We start from the raw sequence: 23,570 nt of genomic DNA on the forward strand, positions 1-23,570 counted from the left end.
ATTAATTTCAGATGATATGTTCATCAGAAATATTGTCTAGTTCTAATTAAGTCTCATCAGTAAGCTCTGATAGATGCTCTGTTATTTCTATATCAAGCTGTGCATAATTAATAACATGTGTATGTTCAATCTGATGAAGCTCTGGTCTTGCTTTTGAACAAATCTTGACATCAGAACACTGATATTTAATAACTTTGCATAAAACATCAAGAAATGAAGAATGAGCTTGTCATGTAGTGCAATCATTCTGATTTCCATGTCCATATTGTATCTAGTTCATGTCAGTAAAATTCAGTTACCATCAGCTGTCATTGAATAAATATCATTAAATATAGTTGCTGAATATTTTCAGTTGACATTCTCTCTGTGTTCATACAATATGTGTAGCCATATATCTCAGTGTTTGAATATTGTGATAGAAACTAAACATGTTCAATTTTCATAGTTGTTGAGTGCTGTGGGAATCTATCTTGAATAATCAATTGTATTGAATTGTTATCAGTAACATCTGACTAATGACAGTTAGTATCTTGTCTCATGCAGCTCATTTAATAGACATACAACAGTAAATTCATAATGACTATCATCTTCACTTATTGCATCTTCATCAATCTCATATGTAAATTCAAAATCAAATGTTCATGCTAGCTCTGTACTTGTCTCCATGTTGCAGATTAAGTGATAGACATCAGTATAAACTAGAAGCATATAATTAGAATGTCAATAATAAGACAATATCTTGACAAATAAATATCAAATATATCTGCATTCTGATATATGCTATCAGTAGCAACTGAACAAGAAATATTTCCAACAACATTAAAGTGATAGACAGCATAGTAGACAGAGATAATCTACATCATTATTGATATTGTTTGTCACTGACATCTATCAGTAGCAATCAGACAATGAATATTTTCAACAACAACATTGAAGTGATGCAGCAGAATAGATAGATGTAATCTACATCATTGTTAATATTGTTTGTCACTGACATCTATTAGTAGTAACTAAATAATGAATATTTCTGACAACAACATTGAAGTAATGCAGCAGAATAGATGAATGTAATCTACATCACTGTTAATGTAACTTCTTATTGATTCTTATTAGTAGTAATCAGATAGTAGAAAAGTATGACCACTCATCATCTTACAACATCATACTGAACATCTTTGTAAGTGATCATTTTGTTACAGTTACTACATTCTGAGTTCTTTCAAGATCTTCTGATACTTCTAGTAATATTCAGTAACTTAATCTGATTATACAATGTCAAGATCTATTGAGCCACTTCACAACATCTGAGGACAGTTCAACCCACATCATACCAATTGTGCACTGATAACATCCATGTTTGGAACCAGTAATTACCAGTTAAGACACCTGTTGACCACACGCCTGGGCACCTGGGGACCTGCGAACGGGTAAAAAACGCGAATTTGGCACATTTCGCAATACTTTTGCAACCAACTGTATTCCATGGGAAGTCTTTTGTCCGAATTTTCTTCTGGAAGGTTTTTAACGGGATTCAGTTAGCTCGGCTGCTGAGGTTTCTTCACGGGGAACCGCGATTTTTGAGAATGCTTCAGTTTATAATATATAGTTGAATGATGAAGTAATTTTTGTCGGCGATTGGTTACATTGATTGTTCATATCCAAGGATCCCCAGCCCGACAATCTTTCCATTCACTCTTGCCAGTGCTAACATAATGAATAGCCCGTGAGATTGGGTCATAAAACACAACTAATTCCCTGTATCTTCCAGTACGATTTCTGTAAACCAGGCAATAGCGTCCGCGTTACTGGTCTTGGGGTTTCTTCAAGTAGTCATCAATATATTCATAATATCATAATAAGGAAATTGTGTAGAGGAATGGACAGCCAGTTGCCTGGATTGTTTGATTGTATGATCAGTAACAATCACATTTTTCAATCATGTCGCCAATACAGACTCAAGGCTGAAGAAGAGTGCAATGAATCGACAAGACAGGCAAACAGCCGCCAATCTTCGCCTGGCAGGGCCCCGGCGCGAGACCCTTTTGCGCCGGCGCTCTGCCAGGTGTTGTTAAGGTGATTTTGGCATGCTGAAATCAAAGTCACAGCCTCAAAAGGTCTTATATTTAGGTAATCTTTTGCGGGGTATTTAAGAATTTATAGGAAATACACAGAGGGCAATGTAGCCCCGGAATAACTTAGAGGGGCAGCCCTAAGCTATCGAGATATGTTAAATAAATATTGAAAATAAATAATATCCTTAATCACCGGGAATAATTCATCCACGTATAATTCAAACATATCTGGAATGATAAATCTGATAGCCCCCGGTTAGAAGGAATTATACTGTTATAGCCGAAGGGTGAGAATGAAAACAGGATATAGTATCCTTGAAGCCGGTATTTGTAGAAAGAAGGAGGAGGAGGAGAAGAAGAAGAAGAAGAAGAAGAAGGAAGAGGGAGGGCAGACTCCTTATATGCCTTTTGAGAACCAGATGGTGACTCCCTTGCAACAACTAACCATGAGTTAATGGATGCAACAAAAGTGAATTGAGGTGAGAATGAAGGAGCTGAGACGGAAAACAACTGTAACTATGAATGGGCGAAACAAGGGGAATGAGTCTGAGTGAAAGAGAGCAGCTGGTCAGCCGGTGAATTCACCGTCTCTCTTAGGATGCGACAGAAGTGAGAGCATCACCAGCTTCACACAGCCGTTTTGTAACGGAAGCCAGCGGCAGTGTTCACTGCGGGCGGATTCCGGCGATTCGCGCGATCCGCGAGAACAGCCGAGACGAGGCGAAGGCGAGCCAGCCAAACCCTGCGGCGGGAGCGGCAGACGGGCCAGAATATAACCAAACCGTCTATCCGGCCTCCAGCCCGCGTCGCATCACCACCTCCTGCATCATGGCGGCCCCCAAGTTCGAGCTCTACGGCTACTTCCGCTCCTCCTGCTCCGGCCGGCTGCGGATCGCGCTTCACCTGAAGGCGATCCCGTACACCCGCCACTTCATAAACCTCCTCCAGGGCGAGCAGAGGTCGGACGCCTTCAAGGCTCTCAACCCCTCCGGCACCGTGCCCCTCCTCGTCAGCCATCACCCAGATACCAACGCTACGTTTACCATCGGCCAGTCTCTCGCTGCCCTCGAGTATCTCGAAGAATGCATGCCCGCTGGCACTCGCGCTCTTCTCCCACCCCTGTCGGACCCCGTAGCGCGCGCCCGCGTGCGCACCGTGTGTCTGCTAATCGGGTGTGATATCCAGCCGGTGACGAATTTGCGCATTCAAATGAAGGTCAAGGCCATGCAGGGCGACCCGGCGGCGTGGTCCTGCGAGTTGGCCACGCAGGGATTCGAGGCGCTGGAGAAGACGCTGGAGGGCAGTGCGGGAAAGTATTGCGTGGGAGATGAGATCACGCTGGCCGATGTCTGCCTCGTACCGGCTGTGTGGGCCGCAGAGAGAGTGAACGTCGACTTCAGCCGGCTTCCCCTCGTTAAGAGGGTGTTTGATGAGATGATGAAGGAAGACGCTGTGCAGAAGGCACATTGGCAGCACCAAGAGGACACGCCCGAGACGTTGAGAGCGTGAAGGTCGTCTATTAGCTACCAGCTCCAGCCACGAAGTTGAAATCATGAAAAGTTCGTTTATTTTTGCTACAACTCTGATAATTGTATGCCTACTTTTGGACCATATCATAAGCCTAACTGAAGAAAACAATATACACGAAGTCAACCCGGTTCAAGAGCACATCAGTTCATAGTATGAGCCGGCTCAATCACCGCAAAGCAGTCACCGAATCCGACGTAGCTTCCCTCTTCACCAGCAACGCCTCGCAGGATAACCTCGTCACCGTCTTCGAGGAATTTTCTCTCGCTACCGTCTGCCAAGTTGATGGTCGTCTTTCCGCCATTTGTATTCTCCAAAAGACTACCAAATGTACCAGGCTCCTTTCCAGAAATTGTACCACTGCCGAGCAAATCACCAGGATTCATGTTGCACCCAGTCACTGAGTGATGCGCCAGCATCTGAGAGAATGAGTAAAGTAGGTTCTTCGAGTTAGTCTTCGCCACCACTGTTGGCTGGCCACCTTTGTTCTTCAACTCGAACTCCAGGCGGATGTCATAGACGTTGTCGGCTCTGCTCTCCCGGAGGTACGGCAAAAGCGTGTCACGATTCCCAGGTTCGAGACCCTGAGTGCGGAAGGGCTCGAGTGCATCCATGAGGACGACCCACGGTGTGATACTAGTGGCGAAGTTTTTGGCGTTGAAAGGCCCCAGTGGGATATATTCCCAAGCTTGGATATCACGAGCAGACCAGTCATTCATCAGGACAACACCAAACAGGTGGTCCTCTGCCTCTGCAATGGGGACAGGGTCACCCATTTTGTTTGGGGTGGCCACAAACGCAGCAAGCTCAAGTTCGATATCAAGTCTCTTGCAGGGCGAGAAAATGGGAACCTTGGGGTCTGCGGCGGGGTTGGCGAGGATCTGACCGTTGGGGCGGCGGATGGGGGTTCCAGAGACCACCACGGACGAGGCACGACCATGATAACCAACTGGGAGATGCTTGTAGTTGGGTTGGAGAGCATTATCAGGTCCACGGAACAGTACGCCGACGTTAAAGGCGTGGTTTAGACCAGCATAGAAGTCGGTGTAGTCACCGATTCTCATGGGTAAGTGGTTGGTGGTATTGGCTCGAGGAATAAGAGCGGAGTTCCTGAGAGTCTCATTGTTCTTGAGAATGTCTGGGTGGGATGTCTCTGCCCGGAAAACTTCTTGTAAATATTCTCTAACCTGGCGGTGAACAGGTCGACCTAGAGAGGCGAAGTCGTTGAGCACGGGCTGGGCAAAGACTTCGATATAAGGCTGGAAAGACGGCAGCTTGGAGAAGCCACCTGCGGAAGCAAAAGCGAAGAGATCCAAGGCGTAGTCGCCGATGGCAATAGCAGGGCGCGGGGTATTGGAGGAAGCAGTTGAGATGATGCCGAAGGGGATGTTGGCCAGAGAGAAGGGGGAGTTGCGGGGGATATCAAGCCATGACTGAGCCATGATGGGCGACGAAGTATGCGAGAAGTGACGGATAGTGGTAGCAATTGAGCACGACAGATACGAGGAGAGCGAAGGGGACTTGCAGAACAGGTGCACGAGATACAGCGACTGGAAGATCATGGGCGGGTGAAGCCTTTTCGCGGCTCGGATTTGCTGCGACGAACTCACGATGAGCGCGAACGAAACCCCGCGCAGGTGCCCGCGTCGCCCAATGAGCACCCGTTCCGCTCCCCGCGCTGATGTAATCTGCCGTCGCAGCCAATCAGCCGCACCTGACGCGGAATGCGGAATCGCCCCGCCCGGCTAAATCCGGCGTTATGTAATTGCTAACCCCAATTGTGCCTAGCGCCCTCTTCCCCCCGCCAACCGGCGCGTGGAATTCCGCCCTCAGTCCCCCGCGATCTGGCGGTACCTGGACGTGGCTGCGGCAACCACCCGGTCTGAGGTACCTCGCGATGGCACGAAATTGCCGTCCGCGCTGGGTGCGTGTCGCTTTTATAAGAACCTCACAGCAGCAACATCGCCGTCTCTCCGCTATCATTCCAACCCGTCGCACAGCCACCGCGACCACCATCGCACAGACAGTTCTGTGATCATGCCCGGCACTGCGTTCTCAACCTCCGAGAAGTACGCTTACCTGAACGGCTTTGCATCTTATCACGAGTAAGTTAGTCGTCGTGCTCTCCGCAATGCCCACCGGCTGATCACCTGCTGCAGGACCGAAGCCATCAAAGGCGCCCTCCCCATCGGACAAAACTCGCCCCAGAAACCTCCCTTTGGTCTCTACGCTGAGAAGCTCTCCGGCACTGCTTTCACCGCTCCCAGGCACGAGAACCAGCAAACATGGCTGTATCGTATTCTTCCCTCTGCAGCGCACGAGCCATTTGAAGACGTCGATCCCTCCACATATCATACTTCACTCACCAGCGATGTCTCGTCACTTCGTCAGATTCCAAACCAGCTTCGCTGGAACCCATTCGACCTTGATGAGAATGTAGACTGGGTCCGAGGCCTGCACCTAGTTGCTGGTGCTGGTGACCCTGCAATGAAGACGGGTCTTGGTATCCTACTCTTTGCTGCTGGAAAAGACATGGGGAATGAGGCTTTTTATTCTGCCGATGGCGACTTTTTAATTGTTGCTCAGCATGGTGTGTTGGATATTCAGACCGAGTTGGGTCGTCTCCTGGTGCGACCTAATGAAATCTGTGTAATCCCTCGTGGTATTCGGTGCGCCCCCACCATCTAGTCGCTTACCTACAGTATGAATATCATATTGATATGATTTTAGGTATCGCGTTACCCTGCCAGAAGGGCCTGTCCGGGGTTACATCTGCGAACTTTACCAAGGCCACTATCAGCTTCCTGAACTCGGCCCAATCGGCTCTAACGGCCTAGCCAACGCCCGTGACTTCCAGGCCCCGACTGCTTCCTTTGAGGATGAGGGCGAAGAGCCCGTTGCATGGAACCTCATCAGCAAATTCAACAACAACCTTTTCTCCGCAAAGCAGAACCATACACCCTTCGATGTCGTTGCCTGGCATGGCAATTACTACCCATACAAGTACGATCTCGGTCTGTTCAATACCATTGGCTCCATCTCCTTCGACCATCCTGACCCCTCCATTTTCACTGTTCTTACTGGTCCCTCCGACCATGTTGGCACCGCCATTGCCGACTTTGTTATCTTCCCGCCCCGCTGGCTAGTGGCGGAAGAGACTTTCCGGCCTCCGTGGTACCACCGCAACACAATGTCCGAATTTATGGGCCTAATTTGTGGCGACTATGATGCAAAAGTAGGTGGTGGCTTCAGACCGGCAGGTGCCAGTCTGCACAATGTTATGAGTGCCCACGGCCCGGATGCTGCTGCACACGAAGGTGCTAGTAATATGGAGTTGGCACCAAAGAAAGTCGGCGATGGCAGCCTAGCGTTCATGTTTGAAAGGTGAGATAAAACACTCTACTAAGATACTTTGTTTTGCCATGTAGCCAGCTGACATGTGAAAACGCCATAGTTGCCTGATGGTTGGTGTCTCAGAATGGGGCTTGAAGACTTGCCAGAAGGTCCAAGAGGATTATAATGACGAGAGCTGGACTCCCCTGAAGAGGAACTTTAAGAATCCAGAAAAGCAATGAGCGTACCAATATATTTTCACTCTGGGGGATCAATCTCTAAATCCAGAGAGACGTGTGTCAACGATTTCAGTTGAGGCTCTGCTAGAAAATGTACTTTAATATCTTGATTTCCTAGTTTCTAATTTCCTTGTCTGATAATCCATATATCTTTATGGCACTTATGATGAAATGAATGGATGAACAGCACACATCTGATCCTATCGGCTTATTGTTCCTGGCTCTATAAATCTCAACTGGTGAAAGCCTCGTGAATATATATTATTTATGGCAAAGCCACCGGCCCTTATGTGACAATGCACTGTTACACAGCATGCATAAGAATATTTCTGCCCGGGTACTCGGTACCGCCGAAAGCTAGTGTCGAGTTATATTCGGGAACCCAGCATATGCATGAGGGTGTAGTATTCAAATTGAAAGTCTAATACGGTTCGCTAAGTACAAGGTATAAAACGTATAAAACTAAAGCGAGAATATAAAATATACGAAAAATATTGCTTCAACACAAAAAAAATATTTGACAGGTGCTACCTTGAATCTGCCCACTGCTTGATCTCGGCCTGCATGGCGTCCTTGACAATAGCTCCACACATCTTTGCATACGGATTTGTATGTACAGCCATCTGCTTCGCGACGGGATTTCCATATCTTCCACCAGCTTGGAAATCGAAGCTTGCCATTTCTTCAAGGCGTTCGTTGCTTGCATCTTGTAGTGTCTGTGGAAGGAGGTCTTTGCGATCTTCAGCTGAGGTCTCGGTTCGAGCAGCTTTGTAGAGGATGTAGGCCCGATGTGTATGTGCGCTTGCGAGGAGACGTGCCTGTAGTGGGGAAGTGGGAGATGTAGGCAAATTTGGGGTCAATAGCGTGATTGTATCGGCGAGGTCGGAGAAAAGTTGGGTCGCTGGCGTGGGAGTTGATGGGGCAGATGATGATGAGGATGTTTCTTTGTTTCGGATGTCGATGAGTAGCCGATGCGCCTGGGCACGGTTAAGGTATGCGGAGGCATATTTAGGGTGGTGTGTAATGATAACGGATAGCTGTGAGATAGCAGTGTTGATTTCCTCCAAGGATGGGGAGATGTCTGGGTTTTGCAAGCTCCCGATCGCATGAGCCTCGCGCTTCTGTAGATCAGGAAGCTCCGAGGCAGAGATGTGTGGAAGTGGAGGAAGCGACTCGTCCGTTTGCACCGTCGCTGAAGCTGGCGAAGGAGACGACTCGGCGTCGAACAGTGCCTGGAGCACCTTGGAATCATTTGAAGAGAGATCTGGTTTTGCAAGACCAGCTGCAAATGGTGCGGGCGCCATTTTCGTCCGATAGTGAGAAGATGCAAAGCTGGGTGGCAGGTCTTCGTGAGAACAATCGTATTGTCACTCTGGGGTCCTCCGAAATCGTTAACAGTCGGAGATATTGCCAGTACAGTTGTCCCGAAAAGACAGCCCTTCAATGCCGTGTATCCTTGTCAATATCCAGTGTTATCCAGCCATTGCTGACTGATTTCTAACCAGCCGACAGCCGAAGGTCAAGAATAGCCGTTGACGTAACGCAGCCAGGGATGTTGCACGGTTCAGCCCGGCCCCGGCAAGGACGTTGATTGGTTGAAACGAAATACCCGTGATTTTCCGACGCCGCCGGGGATTCCAAAAGCCAAAACGCTAAGTCCGGGGCAACGAAGCGTCGCGGCAAACTGGAGAAGGCGACAGGAAGATAATATTATGCGAGGCGGCATCTTATTATCGGTACAAGCCGCACGACAGGCCCTCATGTGAGCTGCAGTACTCCATTAAATGAATATATTTGGTCAAGGATAACCCACAAACTTTCCTGTTCAAACTCTCACCCTCTCTATCTCCTCACCACCACCCAACAACTCTTCACACTCACCACAATCCAAAATGGCTCCTGCCGCTGATTCTCCTCCGCTCCCACCTACTAATGGCTCTGACCTCTCCCAGTATAGAGGATACGACCACGTTCACTGGTATGTCGGGAATGCCAAGCAGGCCGCCACCTACTATGTAACTCGTATGGGATTCGAAAGAATCGCCTATCGCGGGTTAGAAACCGGTTCAAAAGCGGTTGCTTCGCATGTTATCCGAAACGGAAATATCACATTCGTCTTGACCTCGCCTCTTCGATCTCTTGAACACGCTTCACGTTTTCCCGAAGAAGAGCAACACTTACGAGAGATTCATGCCCATCTTGAGAAACACGGTGACGGTGTTAAGGATGTTGCCTTTGAAGTGGACTCTGTTGAGGCTGTCTTCTCGGCCGCTGTAAGGAATGGCGCTAAAGTCATTTCGGATATTCAGACTCTTGAAGACGAGAGCGGCCAAATCAAGATGGCTACTATCCAAACGTATGGAGAGACAACTCACACTTTGATTGAGAGATCCGGGTACATGGGTGGATTCATGCCCGGATACCGAATGGAAAATACTGTCGACCCCGTCTCCAAAATGCTCCCCAATGTTGTGCTCGAGAGAATAGATCATTGCGTTGGCAACCAAGACTGGGATGAGATGGAGAGAGTCTGTGATTAGTAAGTTCGTTGACGAGGAAATATGTGGTCAGGGCTAATATTGCGTAGCTATGAGAAGGTGCTTGGGTTCCACCGGTTCTGGTCTGTCGATGACAAGGATATCTGCACGTAAGTAAGAATAAAGCTCCTGGAGACAGTGCCAGCTGACATTGATTACAGTGAATTTTCCGCCCTGAAGAGTATCGTCATGGCATCGCCAAATGAGGTTGTCAAGATGCCAATTAACGAGCCTGCTAAGGGAAAGAAACAATCGCAAATTGAGGAATATGTGAACTTCTATAGCGGCGCTGGTGTTCAACATATTGCTCTCAGAACCAACAATATTATCGATGCCATTACGAACCTCAAAGCCAGAGGCTTAGAGTTCATCAAGGTCCCAAGTACCTATTATGAAGATATGAAGCTTCGCTTGAAGAGACAAGGCATGGTCCTCGAGGAGGATTTTGAGACGTTAAAGAGCTTGGATATTCTCATCGATTTTGATGAGGGCGGTTATCTTCTCCAGTTATTCACGAAGGTATGGCCGTTCCATATTTCAGATAAGGTGAACGCTGGCTAACGTGCAATGTAGCACCTCATGGATCGCCCAACGGTCTTTATCGAAATCATCCAGCGAAACAACTTTTCTGGATTCGGCGCCGGTAACTTCAAGGCTCTATTCGAGGCGATTGAGCGCGAGCAGGCTCTCCGCGGTACTTTGGTGTAATGCTGTTAAAAGTCTCTTCACATTTTAATGCATTTCCTCTTCACGTATATAATAGCGTCTGCCACAGCGATTCATTTTTCTTTCTTTGTATGTATAGGGTTGATATCCATCAATTATATGCTCTTGGAGCAATTCCAAGTAAAATCTTCTCCTGAAATGTCATTTCGATAGGGGACGCACCAGCCGATGTTGCTTGCGATCTCGGAGACTCGCGGCTGCGCTATTCGGCCCGACTGAATACGATATCACGTTGACAATGTGTTTGAAATACCAAGCACATGGCTGGTTGGAAGTACCGGATTAAAGTAAAGCCTATTCGGGAGCTTGCTGACCAGTCACGTGATATTGCGTTTAGCCGGAATTGAGAGAATGGGAATCAAATGGTCGCGACGTTGATGAAGAAGGCTTCTATGCCAGGCTCAATGGCTTCTCTGCCTTCTACCGTCCCGATGTTCCGGCCGAGCTGGAGGTTTCCTCGAGAGTTCTTCACCTGTCGACAATGTCTGCAAGCCCGACCACTCCTTTCCCGAATTCCCCGACAATTAATGGGAACAGCTGCATTTCGAAAACCCTTCCGACTCAATTCGATAGTCGCTCAGGCTGGACGATGGCGAAGTACAAATACTAGAACCAGAAATATATCTCAAACTGTAATGAATGCTGCCTCCGCGGAGGCAAGTATAGCGTCGAAAACCCGGTTTCCTGAAGTTAGCTCAAAGATTGTGGCATACTGGCTCCTAGGGAGCGCTGCCAGCGTATTTGGTATTGTTGTGTTTGGTGGACTTACTCGACTAACGGAGTCGGGGTATGTTATAATCATAACGGATCGAGACCCCAGCCAGTTCATAACTAACAGCTATACAGGCTAAGTATAACGGAATGGAGGCCGGTGACTGGATCTCTGCCGCCAATGAACGCGGAAGATTGGGAGTCAGAGTTTGCTAAATATCGAGCGTCCCCAGAGTATAAGGTACTCAATCCGAACATGACACTTGCTGAATTTAAGAACATCTACTACATGGAATGGATTCACCGCATCTGGGGGCGCTTTGTAGGGTTATCCTTTGTGATACCAGCCATCTACTTCACCATGGCGAAAAAAGTATCTAAACCGATGGCCCTTCGATTAACTGGTATCGCTGGCTTAATTGGCTTTCAAGGCTTCCTTGGTTGGTGGATGGTGAAATCCGGCCTCAAGGATGATTTGTTCGCCCCAGGAAGTCACCCACGCGTGAGCCAATACAGACTTACTGCTCACCTCTGTGCTGCTTTTGTTTGTTACGTGGCAATGCTCTGGAATGGGTTGGCAATTCTCCGGCAGCACCGACTTCTTGCAGACCCTGAGAAAGGATTGAAAATTTTAGAAGCGTTACGGAATCCAAAACTGAATATCTTCCGCCGGTCTGTCGCTGGACTCGCCCTTCTTGTGTTTTGCACCGCAATGTCGGGCGGTCTTGTTGCAGGATTGGATGCCGGTCTCATTTATAACGAATTCCCCACCATGGGCAACGGATTAGCGCCTCCAAAATCAGAGCTTTTCGATTCACATTATTCTCGTAAAGCGGATGGGTCAGATCTGTGGTGGCGAAATATGCTAGAAAATCCCTCATTGGTTCAACTGGACCACCGTATTCTAGCCATGACTACTTTCTCCTCTGTGATGGGCCTCTGGGCATACTCTAAATTACCAACGATGCGGCAGTTACTTCCCCGGGTAGCCTCCAAAGGTGTTCACGGTGTTGTAGCTTTCACCATGGTGCAAGTTGGCCTTGGAATCAGCACGCTTCTATATCTCGTTCCTATCCATCTTGCTTCAGCCCATCAAGCGGGAAGTTTGTTCCTGTTGACCTGGGTACTTGTCCTTGGCAGCAGGGTTTGGCATCCCTCTCGAACTGCCCGTTTACTTCAAATAGCTACTAAAATCAAAGAGGGTGGAGTTTCGCGGGCACGCCCTACTCTCGTTAAGGGATCTTAATATCTTACCCTATTTACAACTTTTGTTTCCTCTAAACCCAGATCCTTGAGGTATACTGTATGATCTCTCCACTTCTTCATTGTTCTTAATAAATACCTTTTCTACCAACCACATGTGGTTGAAGGCACATACTGAATTCGTTAACCGACAGGCACCGAACGCCATTGTATGATAGATGTGTACGGAGTACTAATGACTAAAAAGGCCAAATACCAATGGAACTCCATTTAATATGAGAAAATCGAAAACAGGATTGCGAAAGTAAGGGAGGAAGGGTATCATGAATTGATATTGGTCGTTACTATGCGTCCTGGTAAGTTGGGTAGATAGCATCGCTATTTGATAATCGGAAAGGGATAACTAGCAATTTCATAAGGTTAAGGTAGGACAAAACAAAACTTAAAAAAGTGGCAAGATAATGGAAATGAACGCTAAAACAAGGAGGAAATATGGGCAAAACTTATTCAGATCTCAAAGCCTCGAAGCGAAAGGTCCAAATTATGGAGAAGTTACTCAGCAAAATAGAGCACAATTAAAACACTTTGCGGCTTTAAGATAAACAGATGGACTTCGGTCACATAAACGCGAATCGTTCGCTGTTTATATGATGACAGGGTGATCATAGATTCAGGGTTAACAGAAAGGAAATCTCTTGGGAACTCGAATCACGAAAGACGAAAAGGTTACAGGAAATTCGCCATGTGTTCATTCAGCAACGTCCAAGAAGGATCAAAGGTCCCAAGGACGGCCACGGGTACTACATTGTGCCCTGCCATCTGGAACTTCATTGTTTAGTGGGGGGTAGTCTGGAAACTGGACATCAGATGAGAAAGTTTCGTATGGCTCATCCCACATTTGGCCTATGTAGGCATTTGAATATGCAGACTGGGAAGGAGGCTGAATGAGTCGACAAGACCCATTTTCAGTCAAACCCCATTCAGGATTGGCGGTGGGTATTTGGGAAGCGGGTGTCGCTCTCCGCCCGATGCCTGCGTCGGTACTTTCTAGCCCGGCACGTCTGGTTAGACGATTTTGATACCGTAAGAATATGTTTGGCGGAATGTTCGGGTGCCGTGGGACAACTCCGTGCTGATAGAAAGGATGTCGGGAGAGTGGCTGTTGACTATTTTGATCTGCAATATCCATGGGGACGAAAAGGGGTGATCGAACGGTAGGCCGATTGATAGCAGTCCATGTTGGGGCGTTGGAGACTCCTTGAGATAGCATAGGTAGGTCTTCTCGTTGTAGTTCTTGGGTGTCCACTACCTCCTCCTCCGCTTGATCCAAGACTTCTTGTGCAGCAACGCAAAGCCAAAACATGGGGTTGTTTGGGTCATCTGGGGACATTTCTCGTGAATCCCGCATTGCATTGCCATTTCTAGGCACCCTATAGGAGGCGTTTGATTTATTGACATTATTTCTTTTCTGCTTTGCGAGTGGCCACTTTTGAGCTGGTTGTTTCTCAACCTGCCTACGTTGATTTGTCTTTATATCGTTCACCTTATCCCTCGCTTTGCCTTTTGTAGGGACACGGTATCCAGATACATTTGTATTGTGCTCACGCGTTGGTATGGCAGACTTGTTTTCTTGATCTTCGATTTTGACCTTGGACTTTGATACTGCTGGATCGACCTCTTCAAAAAAAGACTGGGAAGTTTTGTCGGAAGCTCTTTTGCCATGTTCTCTTTCGTTAGATGCGGGTGCATTGGGATCAAAGACTGGCCCGTTAAATTTACGAGACACTCCATGTGTGCCATTTCCACCTCTGACAATCCAACAAGGAGTACAAATCTGCCAACCACAATCTATACAACGTCGCAGAGTGCATTTATTATGCAGGTTGCAAACGTCACACTTTGCTGTATGAATCTTGATTGGCTTGAAAATAGTGTGGCGAAATTCATCTGTTTCTTCATCGTCAATATCCGAAAGAGAACTGACGGAAGAAACAGTCTCAGAAAAGAGGTGTTGTGATTCTCTTTCAACTGAGACGATATTCCCCATGGTGATGTCCTGACTCGCAGAAAGCTTGGAGGCATCGGCACAGTTATCTAGCTCCCTACTGCTAGAAACCATTTTTTAAGGAATAATATGAATTCAGCGTGAAGCTAGTAAGGAAGGCGGTTTCATTAGGAAAAGGTTCAAGAATGTGTAGACGACATTTTCAAGTACTCACTATGTATTGTTTAATAGTTGGCAAGAGTATTTTTGTAACGCAAAAAGTACTTTCAAAAAGTAACAAATGAAGGAAATGATCACTTGAGTTGTTATGCTGTCCACATCGTCAAAAAGACAAAAAAGTTTGTCAAAAATCGTTGCAAAAATACAAAAAATAATATAGAGCAACAATAGTGGAGATGCAGGAACTTGGAGAGTTCCTGGGTCAGAAAGAGCAAATAAGTAGGTAGTGCTCGGCAAGTGAACGCAAATGAATAATTTTCGGCGCCAGCCAGTGAATACAAAACGGCATTCTCAGTCAAATTCACTATCACTATTGAGGTATTGATGACATTAAACATGACATATTCCACTGGAAAACTTCCCCAACTGTTATCATTTGACTTCTGGACTTACTGTATGGTATATCCAATATAACCCAGGGAATTTGCAACTTTTTGGGCAATATCTTCCACCTTTTTAGGGTAGAACATATTGGGCTATGTATGACAAGATAAATACCAAGCACCCACAAATTCTCATAGCTAAGTGTTCCTAAGTCGTGTTTATGCTGTCGAGAAAGGTAAGCCACAAAAAGCCACTCGATGATGATGAATCGACTTTCTGGGGCGTTGTAGCGCCTTAATCTTATCCGTATTGATAAATTGGGTCTAAGAAAGGAAGCATAGCTATCCCAATTTCCAAAGAAGGCGATGGATATATATGTATTTAAATGGAACCAAGAAACCGTCTCTATGCCATTGCACAGTGACTTTAGGTAAAAAGGAAAAGGCTAACAGTCTGAAATATGAAGAAAGGAAAGCTCTTTCTTAGTGATTGGTTTATTTCTTTTTTTGCTGTAGAGCCATGGTTCAATGGCAAGGAAGGAGACAGTTTAGGCTAGCAAAACGTCCACCAATGTGAATTTAGATCCCCCAAGATACATATTTTTGTTATCCAACATAAAAACATTCATTTGTGGGCTGGTACGATAGTCAGTATTGCATAGTTGGAGGCAACAGAGGAAAAGAAAGCAATACAGAGTACTTACGAATCCCTTCTTCTGGACTTGGTTGAATACCAACAACCTCCGCAGCAAAATGCTCCTTTTGCGAAGCTACCTTATCTTCCTTCATGAATGGGAAAGCGAGGACTTCCTTAATACTATAGTTGTTTGTCAGGAACATAACAAGACGATCAATACCCAAGCCCCATCCTCCAGTCGGTGGTAAGCCATATTCTAAGCTAGTACAAAAGTTCTCGTCAATGAGTTGTGCTTCGTCGTCACCCTGATCCTTTTGTCTAGCCTGCTCTTCAAATCGCAGTCGTTGGTCAAAGGGGTCATTTAACTCGGTGTATGCATTCACAATTTCCTTCTTGCATACGAATGCTTCAAATCGTTCGCAAAGCCCGACATGGTCACGGTGGTATTTAGCAAGTGGAGACATCATTTGGGGATGGCCTGTAATAAAAGTGGGGTTGATGCATTTTTCCTCGATAAATTCACCAACCAATTTATCCAACATACGGGCGTTGGTTTGTGGGGGAGAACATTCAACATTAACTTTCTTGATAAGTTTCTTGAGCCATTCGTTTGTTTCTTGAGTATGGAGCTGGTCTCCAGGCGGGAACTTTTCGCCAGTGGCTTCTTCCAGAGCAGGGATCATCTCAATGCGTTTCCAGGGAGCCTTCCAATTTACCTTATACTCTTCTCCAGTTTGTGTGTGAAAAACAGTCTCATATTCTCCAGTAATATGTTTGACAAGACCAGAGACTAGTTCTTCAGTAACATTCATAAGATCGTAAACATCCGCGTACGCCCAGTAAAATTCGCATGTCGTGAATTCAGGGTTATGGGTAAGATCGATGCCTTCGTTTCGAAATTGACGACCCAGCTCGTAAACACGTTCCAATCCGCCAACGATCAACATTTTGAGATAGAGCTCTGGGGCTACGCGCATGAAAAGATTCATGTTTAGCTCGTTGTGATGGGTAACGAATGGCTTCGCGGTAGCGCCGCCTGCAATAGCGTTCATCATAGGAGTCTCGACCTCAACAAAATCTCTTTCATCGAAGAACCGGCGGATATAGCTAATCATCTTAGACCTTGTAATGAAGACATTTCTAGACTTATCGTTCATGATCAAATCCAGGTAGCGCTGTCTATATCTTTGCTCCTGATCTCGGAATCCATAGTGTTCCGAAGGAATCTGGTGCAAGCACGGAGTCAAGAGTATGACTTCTTGAGCGAAGATAGACAATTCGCCGTCGTCACGAGTCTTTGGTGACGTGCGACCTGGGAAGCCAATGATACCAATGATATCACCTCTCCTCAAATTGTCGTGCTGATCTTCAAACGGGATGCCTCCTGTTGCTTCCTGGGCTTGACATGCTACTTGGACCTTCATGCCCTCGGCTCGAATATCATAAAAGATCAACTTAGCACCCGCGGCACGCTTAGTGTAAATTCTTCCAGCAATTTGAACCTTTTTGTCGCGCAGTTGCTCGCCCTTCTGGAGGGATTGATGTTCCTTAAGAAATTCGCGAAGGTCATCGGTGACCTGGAATTTATGGGGGTAGGGATTGGGATTCTTGGTTTGGCGGAGCTGGTTGATTTTTCCACTGCGAATTTCAAAGTATTGCTGCATCAATGCTAATTATTAGCCTAACATAATAGCTACCGATACATGGAACCAAGAAAGCGCATGTAAGACAAATACGCGATGTGAGCTCACATTTGGAGTCAGTTGTGATTCCTCTTCCTCTGCACTCTTTTTCTTTCCTGCTGAACCAGCACCAGCACCGGCCGCGGCTGCAGCCGCGGCCTTTTCAGCCTTTTTTCTTTCTTGTTCGCGTTGCTTCTGGCGCTTCTTTAATTCGGATTTAGAAACGCGTTCACCAGTGGCTTCATCGAGGTGAAGATTAGCGACGGCGCTGCCCGCCGCTTGGACCGCGGGGTCTTGTTCAGACATTGTGCGAGCTGCTCACGAGACCGTTTTGGAGGTTGCTTGCAGCGTAGATTTGAATTTTTTGTAAATTAGAAGAGGAGTAAAACGAAGGGGTTTCAATGAAAGAACTCCCAGTCTATCCGAAGGGTGTGCAGGATTGACTTGTGAGTCAGTACCAATATTCTGAGGGGTACGGACTACAAAAGGAAAAGCGAAATTTGGTATCGTGCCAAGATTGTACTGACTTGTTACTTTTCGTTGAGCCAGAACTACGTTCACTAGTTACAAACTGACATGATTAAAGGCGAAAAGGTTCTATGATAAAGCCATATGCATTCTTGAGACACTTAGCCATTAAGAACTGGTATAAATCTGAAACTGCCAAAGCTCTTTCAGATGGATGAACTCAAGTGCCCATACGTGCCCTTGCCCAAGTCACAAAAGACGCCCATCACACAAATAGATCAGAGGTATTTGAATTTTCTCCAGCACCCCTGAGCCCAGCTTGCGCCTTTTCGAGTTTCTCTTTCTCTCGTCGAAGTTCAATGCGACGTCTCTGTCGTGATTCGTCCTCGATCATCAGTTCCATGCATCGCTCCGAAGCTGTAAATTTACGCATTAGCAAGATAGTAGAGAAGATAGAAATATGCAAAGTACCATTTGGACCCAGAATTCCCAGCTTTTCTTCAATTACAGCTCGAAGCTCATTTCGACAACGCAAAAAGAGTTTTGTATGTATACACTGGCAGGTCACATCAAGAAAACGGGAACTGGCAATATCATAATATGCACGAGATGACTACCACAAAGTTAGTGTACACCTAAACAACAATTTATAAGAGTAATACCGCCATAATTTCCATTTCCTTTTGGAAACTGTCACTCCCCAGGTCCATAGGTGAAATAGATTTTTCGTTATAAGGCTTTCCTGTCAGTTCTCCCATTTTCTGCGCATATGCTCTCGTGCGAAGACTTTTGCGTTTACTGCAAAAGACATCTAGTGTTTCCTTTTGAGCCTTTGAAAAGTTTGCTTCGGCTAGAGTAAATGGTTTAGAACACTCGATGTCGTATATCTCCGTCGCTTGACGATAATGCTCAACTTTGATCGAGTCAAGAAACTCCATCATGATGGCTTTTAGAGCAACATATAATACGGTTTGCTGGTACTGCCCAAAGACTATGTCGACTTCTTCAATGAGTACCTCGACCATCATATTGTATGTGGCAGACAAAAATGTTCGCATCGGATCCAACCAATGTTTCACACTAAGACGATTGATTTCCTCTACAGCTTGGGGGTTACCAAGACCCGGAACACCAGAAGCATATGTATCGATGTTTATGTTCCGAATGTCTTCAGGGGTGAATATCTTCGCCGGAACTATAAATGATTAATACCATTAAAAACACGCGTTCACATCCTCATGGCACTTACCAGGAAAAGCATGAAAATATTCCATAGCCGGCCGTGCTGGGGTCGATTCCATGGGGCTTGGTATAGACGGGCTTCCAGTTCTCGGCCTTTTCGACTCGCCACCATCACCATTTACCGGTTTCCGTTTAAGTGGAGATTTGTGTTCCATAATTTCACACTCGTCGTCTTCATCCGCCGCAGAAAAAACGCGAGGTGGTATTCTAACTTCTATGTTATCCCCAATTTTTAACGACGGCCGGGATTTCTCAAGATAAGAACGAAATTCCACCGCTAACTGGCCCCATCGTTTAAGAAATAAGTGTCTGGAAAAACCGCCATCCATGTGGGCTTGAACATTGCAGATAAGTATATTAAGCTTCTGGCACAAAATATATGGGATATTTGCACTTGGGGGATCCGGAAGTGTGCATAGCTCATCGTCAACCAGCTTAGCACGCTGGTCGATTTGTTCAATTATGCGCGGCAAAGAACTCTGAATCTGTTTTAGCAATAAATTTGACAAAGCAGCTTGAAGCTTCCTAGTACCAAATCGTTCGCTATATTCAGCAAAAGTTGTCGTCCAAGGAGAGTGGGCGAAAAACATATGTTCTTCTTCTCGCGCTTTCATATGTGTAACAATGGGGTCAGAATTGTTTTTGACTACATAATAGCCATGTCCAAGCAGAAATTTTTTCCCGTCAAGAAGCTCCTGCCATTGATCATAGCCACTTTCAATTCTATCCGGCTTGGTTAACACACCAAGCGTCCTGTCTCTTGCTCCCCGAATCTCTCGAACGATTCTTGCCGCACTCGAATTTGTCGCATCATCGGTCATAGGCATCGTGAGAAGCACGATCGTGTTGTCGGCTTTTATGTATTCCTTCACTAAATTTTCCACCAAAGTGACTAAATACTTTTCTTCCTCTATTTCTGCCACGTTGATGACCCCTGGCAGGTCATAGAAGGATAAGTTTGGGAACCCGGGAGCAGAGATATCAAGACGGACGACATTTGGAGAGAATTTCACCTGTGTGAAGGTATACGTGTCGTTATCATTATCCGGACCAAAGTCCTTGGGAGACCGGGCCGGATTCAGAGTCGCAATCTGGGCCCACTTAAGGACCTTTTCTAGCATGCTTTTGTCTGTGAGGGTATCAAAAAGTACTTCTTCCAGTTCTTGTTCTATCCACGGTCCTAGTGGATTTTTTGAAGTTGGTCTTCCCTTTGGAACGTACAGATATCGCTTCATAAGCAAAACACGGCATATCCATGGGTTATCTGACTCCGAAAGATTAATCTCGAGTGGGCAACGAGTGCAGCAGCCAGAGCTACGCGGCACTTTTATTTCACTGATACCCTCAATAAGAGAACTCTTTCCTGTTGACTGATCGCCAACTACAACGATCTTGGGCAATGGAAGTCCGCTATTTTCTATTCCTAGATGGCGAAGATCTTGGATTTTTTTAACCATCAGTTTCATATCCTGAGAAATGAGATCAATCGTTTCATTCCTTGGAGTGGCATCCCCGCATATCGTGTCTATGGAAGAACATGTCAACAAGGTTCACAAAATCCGATACTCATTAAGATAGAACTTACATGGCGAGCCCTCACGGCTCACCATCTTGTAATCCGCAAGAGAAAAAAAAATTCAAAAATTAAAAAAAAAAAAAACGCGAAATGATGGAAAGAAGGCAAAAGAAAAATGTGTGGAGTCTTCTTATCTGACTGACGAGATTGAAAATGAATTACACTACGGCCAAGTGTGTATAGCAATAAGTTGGGAAGCCATGTTTTGTTTAAGAAAGTAAAGATTACGCAAGGAATGAAAGAACAGAAGAGGAAAAATGTTTCTCCAACAGCTCTCAGAAGAAAGCTAGAAAGTTCTGGCAATTTGTGTTGTGCCATACTGAGCATTTTTATACACTGTTGTTCCAGCTAGAATGAGTTTCGGTGAGACGGTAACAATGCATGTATAGTTAGTTAATACGACTAGTTACTCGAAGGTAAAAGTGCAATTCAAGCAGCTATACAAACAAGTATATCAAGATATGTCAAAGCACGACCACTGCACCTGGCCTGCAGCAGCCTAGAAGTTTTACTTGACGTTGATCGGGTTGGTGGGGAAAAGGGATGCCCCGAGACCGCCGACCACGTGTTCGTGTCGTCATTCGCTGGCGCCCACCCGCCATCTCTGGAGCGACAGGTTCAACCAGGGGTTGCGATCTCTTCACTTGCGCTCTCCTATGACCTTCTCGCAAGTCTGTCTTTCTGGTGTGGAATTGCGATCTGTTTTAGTGTGTACACGGAGTACAGGTAGTTAGCGCATCCCTTTGCTACACACACTGGGCCGCCCCATCCAAGAGGCGCGCTGATAGTACCTATCATAAGCCAATTGCTAACCCAGTTTCATTCGCAGACAACACACCACCCTCTTTGACCCCCTCCAATTTACTACCTTCTTTCCACCTGAATTCATGTTGAAAGTTCCTTTCCGAGAGCGTACATCGGATATGTCTTCAACAAAAGCCGTCATCCTGGTGGGACCTTTGCCCATCCCTTGGTCTGTGCGCTTACTAACTGTTGAGCTACCAGGTCGGAGGACCTTCCAGAGGGACCAGGTTCAGGCCTCTTTCTCTCGATGTGCCAAAGGTACCGTAAAGATTGAATTGCATTCGTAACTAGCCAATTGATATACAGTTCACTAACACTTTAAAATCCATTAGCCCCTTTTTGAAGTCGCTGGCCACCCCATCATCTGGCATGCTCTCAAAGCTGTCACGAAAATCCCCGATATTCGTGAAGTTATCCTGATTGGATACTATGATGAGGCAGTCTTCCGTGATTTTATCAAGGACTCGACCCAGGAGTTTCCCCAGTTCAAAATCCAGTATCTCAGAGAATACCGCGCCTTGGGTACCGCGGGCGGCCTGTACCACTTCCGTGACGCAATCCTCAAGGGTCGTCCTGAGCGCTTCTTTGTTCTCAATGCAGACGTATGCTGTTCGTTCCCCTTAGTCGAAATGCTCAAGCTGTTCGAAGAGAAAGACGCCGAAGCCGTTATTCTAGGCACTAGAGTTAGCAACGAGACAGCTACTAATTTTGGCTGTATTGTCTCCGATACCCACACAAAGCGTGTGCTGCACTACGTGGAAAAGCCAGAATCTCACATATCAAACCTAATCAATTGTGGTGTCTATCTATTCGCCACAGAATGCATTTTCCCTTCTATCAAGAGCGCGATAAAACGCCGCACCGCTCGCCCACGCTTGCTCTCTTATCCATCTTCCGAGCATCTTGAGTCATCCTATGCGGGCGAGCAAGCCGAAGATGCCGAGAAATCTGAAGTACTTCGCCTTGAACAGGATATTCTTCCTGATCTTGCTGACAGCAATCGTTTCTTCGTGCACGAGACGAAGGACTTCTGGCGTCAGATCAAGACTGCTGGCTCCGCCGTTCCAGCCAATGCTCTTTATCTCCAAAAGGCATTCCAGTCAGGATCAGATGAGCTTGCAGCCCCCTCAGCTACGATAGTTCCCCCAGTTTACATTCACCCCACTGCTACCGTGGATCCCACCGCTAAACTCGGACCCAACGTTTCCATCGGCGCTCGTGCTGTGATTGGTGCAGGTGCTCGTATCAAGGAGTCGATCGTTCTTGAGGATGCAGAGATCAAGCATGATGCCTGCGTCCTGTATTCGATTATCGGATGGAACAGCCGGGTCGGAGCTTGGGCCCGTGTTGAAGGCACTCCAATACCGGTTGGCACCCATTCTACTACCATCATCAAAAATGGAGTGAAGGTTCAAAGTATCACAATTCTGGGTAAGGAGTGTGGTGTTGGTGACGAAGTTAGGGTGCAGAATTGCGTCTGCTTGCCCTACAAAGAGCTGAAGCGGGTATGTTTTCGTCTGTCCTTTTCGGTATATTACTTGCGAATAACTGACCCATATGGATAGGATGTTGCGAATGAAGTTATCATGTAGTGCTGTGTCTTAGATGTGAATATCTTTCCAGATCGAAGAGAGTGTCAGAATCAGCCTTCCACATAATTTACCATTCATATAGAACCCCGTCAATATTTTGTGCGTGTTGTTGGAACTGTGTTTACCTTCGACTTTTGCAGCTTGGAAAATAGATCAGATACGTAAAATTTTAGCACATGTGTCACACCTTGGCCAAGTTGCTTGCGCTATTGTTGCCGCCATTTTCCAGGAATCAGGCTGTTAATTCAGTTAAGTTGCCGAACAGCTTGTCCTACCACTATTTGAACCTATAGAAATGACACACCCTACTGCCCGCGCAGACGGAGTATCACGTATGCAACTCTAGATGCTGGTGGGCCACACAGCTCTTTAATGCTCAAGGCTGAGCACATTTTTAGGTTCCATGTACAGATATAACTACGGGTTTATGTGCATTTGCCAAGCCTAGCTACTATAAGATACTATGTAATTCGTAATTCGAGAGCTCTCCAGAAACACTAATTATATTGAAATCTGCCTCATTCGAGATAAGTCTGGATGCTAATTAACATAGGATTTGTAAAGAGAGAAGTCTGGACAGAAAGGAATGAGACTGAATGCAGAAATCCTCAACCCTGTCGCTCCGAAGCCATCATATGTTCCAGCATGCTGGTGATTAATAAGAATCATCACAT

General features: G+C 46.2%; 10 protein-coding genes across 10 annotated transcripts; 5 read left to right on the forward strand and 5 right to left on the reverse strand.

The window, feature by feature from the left end:
* Positions 1 to 2,900: 2,900 nt before the first annotated feature.
* On the forward strand, positions 2,901 to 3,581 carry LOZ57_006571 (uncharacterized protein; the record flags this gene model as incomplete). The annotated part of the gene is made up of 1 exon (XM_049255586.1): positions 2,901 to 3,581. One exon carries the CDS (start codon positions 2,901 to 2,903, stop codon positions 3,579 to 3,581), a length of 681 nt encoding a protein of 226 aa, XP_049105410.1.
* Positions 3,582 to 3,742: 161 nt separating this feature from the next.
* On the reverse strand, positions 3,743 to 5,041 carry LOZ57_006572 (uncharacterized protein; the record flags this gene model as incomplete). The annotated part of the gene is made up of 1 exon (XM_049255587.1): positions 3,743 to 5,041. One exon carries the CDS (start codon positions 5,039 to 5,041, stop codon positions 3,743 to 3,745), a length of 1,299 nt encoding a protein of 432 aa, XP_049105411.1.
* A 595-nt stretch (positions 5,042 to 5,636) lies between these two features.
* LOZ57_006573 (uncharacterized protein) lies at positions 5,637 to 7,174 on the forward strand (the record flags this gene model as incomplete). Its single annotated transcript, XM_049255588.1, has 4 exons — positions 5,637 to 5,704; positions 5,759 to 6,268; positions 6,330 to 6,983; positions 7,054 to 7,174. 4 exons carry the CDS (start codon positions 5,637 to 5,639, stop codon positions 7,172 to 7,174), a joined length of 1,353 nt encoding a protein of 450 aa, XP_049105412.1.
* A 524-nt stretch (positions 7,175 to 7,698) lies between these two features.
* LOZ57_006574 (uncharacterized protein) lies at positions 7,699 to 8,475 on the reverse strand (the record flags this gene model as incomplete). The annotated part of the gene is made up of 1 exon (XM_049255589.1): positions 7,699 to 8,475. One exon carries the CDS (start codon positions 8,473 to 8,475, stop codon positions 7,699 to 7,701), a length of 777 nt encoding a protein of 258 aa, XP_049105413.1.
* Positions 8,476 to 9,063: 588 nt separating this feature from the next.
* Positions 9,064 to 10,416, forward strand: LOZ57_006575 (uncharacterized protein; the record flags this gene model as incomplete). Its single annotated transcript, XM_049255590.1, has 4 exons — positions 9,064 to 9,710; positions 9,759 to 9,818; positions 9,870 to 10,227; positions 10,282 to 10,416. The coding sequence occupies 4 exons, from the start codon at positions 9,064 to 9,066 to the stop codon at positions 10,414 to 10,416; spliced, it is 1,200 nt and encodes a 399-aa protein (XP_049105414.1).
* Positions 10,417 to 11,069: 653 nt separating this feature from the next.
* Positions 11,070 to 12,391, forward strand: COX15 (Cytochrome c oxidase assembly protein cox15; the record flags this gene model as incomplete). The annotated part of the gene is made up of 2 exons (XM_049255591.1): positions 11,070 to 11,221; positions 11,281 to 12,391. The coding sequence occupies 2 exons, from the start codon at positions 11,070 to 11,072 to the stop codon at positions 12,389 to 12,391; spliced, it is 1,263 nt and encodes a 420-aa protein (XP_049105415.1).
* A 729-nt stretch (positions 12,392 to 13,120) lies between these two features.
* LOZ57_006577 (uncharacterized protein) lies at positions 13,121 to 14,467 on the reverse strand (the record flags this gene model as incomplete). The annotated part of the gene is made up of 1 exon (XM_049255592.1): positions 13,121 to 14,467. The coding sequence occupies one exon, from the start codon at positions 14,465 to 14,467 to the stop codon at positions 13,121 to 13,123; it is 1,347 nt and encodes a 448-aa protein (XP_049105416.1).
* Positions 14,468 to 15,520: 1,053 nt separating this feature from the next.
* On the reverse strand, positions 15,521 to 17,520 carry KRS1 (lysyl-tRNA synthetase; the record flags this gene model as incomplete). The annotated part of the gene is made up of 3 exons (XM_049255593.1): positions 15,521 to 15,531; positions 15,600 to 17,190; positions 17,284 to 17,520. The coding sequence occupies 3 exons, from the start codon at positions 17,518 to 17,520 to the stop codon at positions 15,521 to 15,523; spliced, it is 1,839 nt and encodes a 612-aa protein (XP_049105417.1).
* A 427-nt stretch (positions 17,521 to 17,947) lies between these two features.
* LOZ57_006579 (uncharacterized protein) lies at positions 17,948 to 20,534 on the reverse strand (the record flags this gene model as incomplete). Its single annotated transcript, XM_049255594.1, has 5 exons — positions 17,948 to 18,099; positions 18,154 to 18,295; positions 18,345 to 18,877; positions 18,932 to 20,449; positions 20,510 to 20,534. 5 exons carry the CDS (start codon positions 20,532 to 20,534, stop codon positions 17,948 to 17,950), a joined length of 2,370 nt encoding a protein of 789 aa, XP_049105418.1.
* Positions 20,535 to 21,423: 889 nt separating this feature from the next.
* On the forward strand, positions 21,424 to 22,896 carry LOZ57_006580 (uncharacterized protein; the record flags this gene model as incomplete). The annotated part of the gene is made up of 4 exons (XM_049255595.1): positions 21,424 to 21,450; positions 21,506 to 21,562; positions 21,637 to 22,809; positions 22,870 to 22,896. 4 exons carry the CDS (start codon positions 21,424 to 21,426, stop codon positions 22,894 to 22,896), a joined length of 1,284 nt encoding a protein of 427 aa, XP_049105419.1.
* Positions 22,897 to 23,570: the final 674 nt, after the last annotated feature.

Source organism: Ophidiomyces ophidiicola (assembly GCF_022830035.1).
Source record: "Ophidiomyces ophidiicola strain CBS 122913 chromosome Unknown scaffold_47, whole genome shotgun sequence".
Classification (NCBI taxonomy): Eukaryota; Fungi; Ascomycota; class Eurotiomycetes; order Onygenales; family Onygenaceae; genus Ophidiomyces; species Ophidiomyces ophidiicola.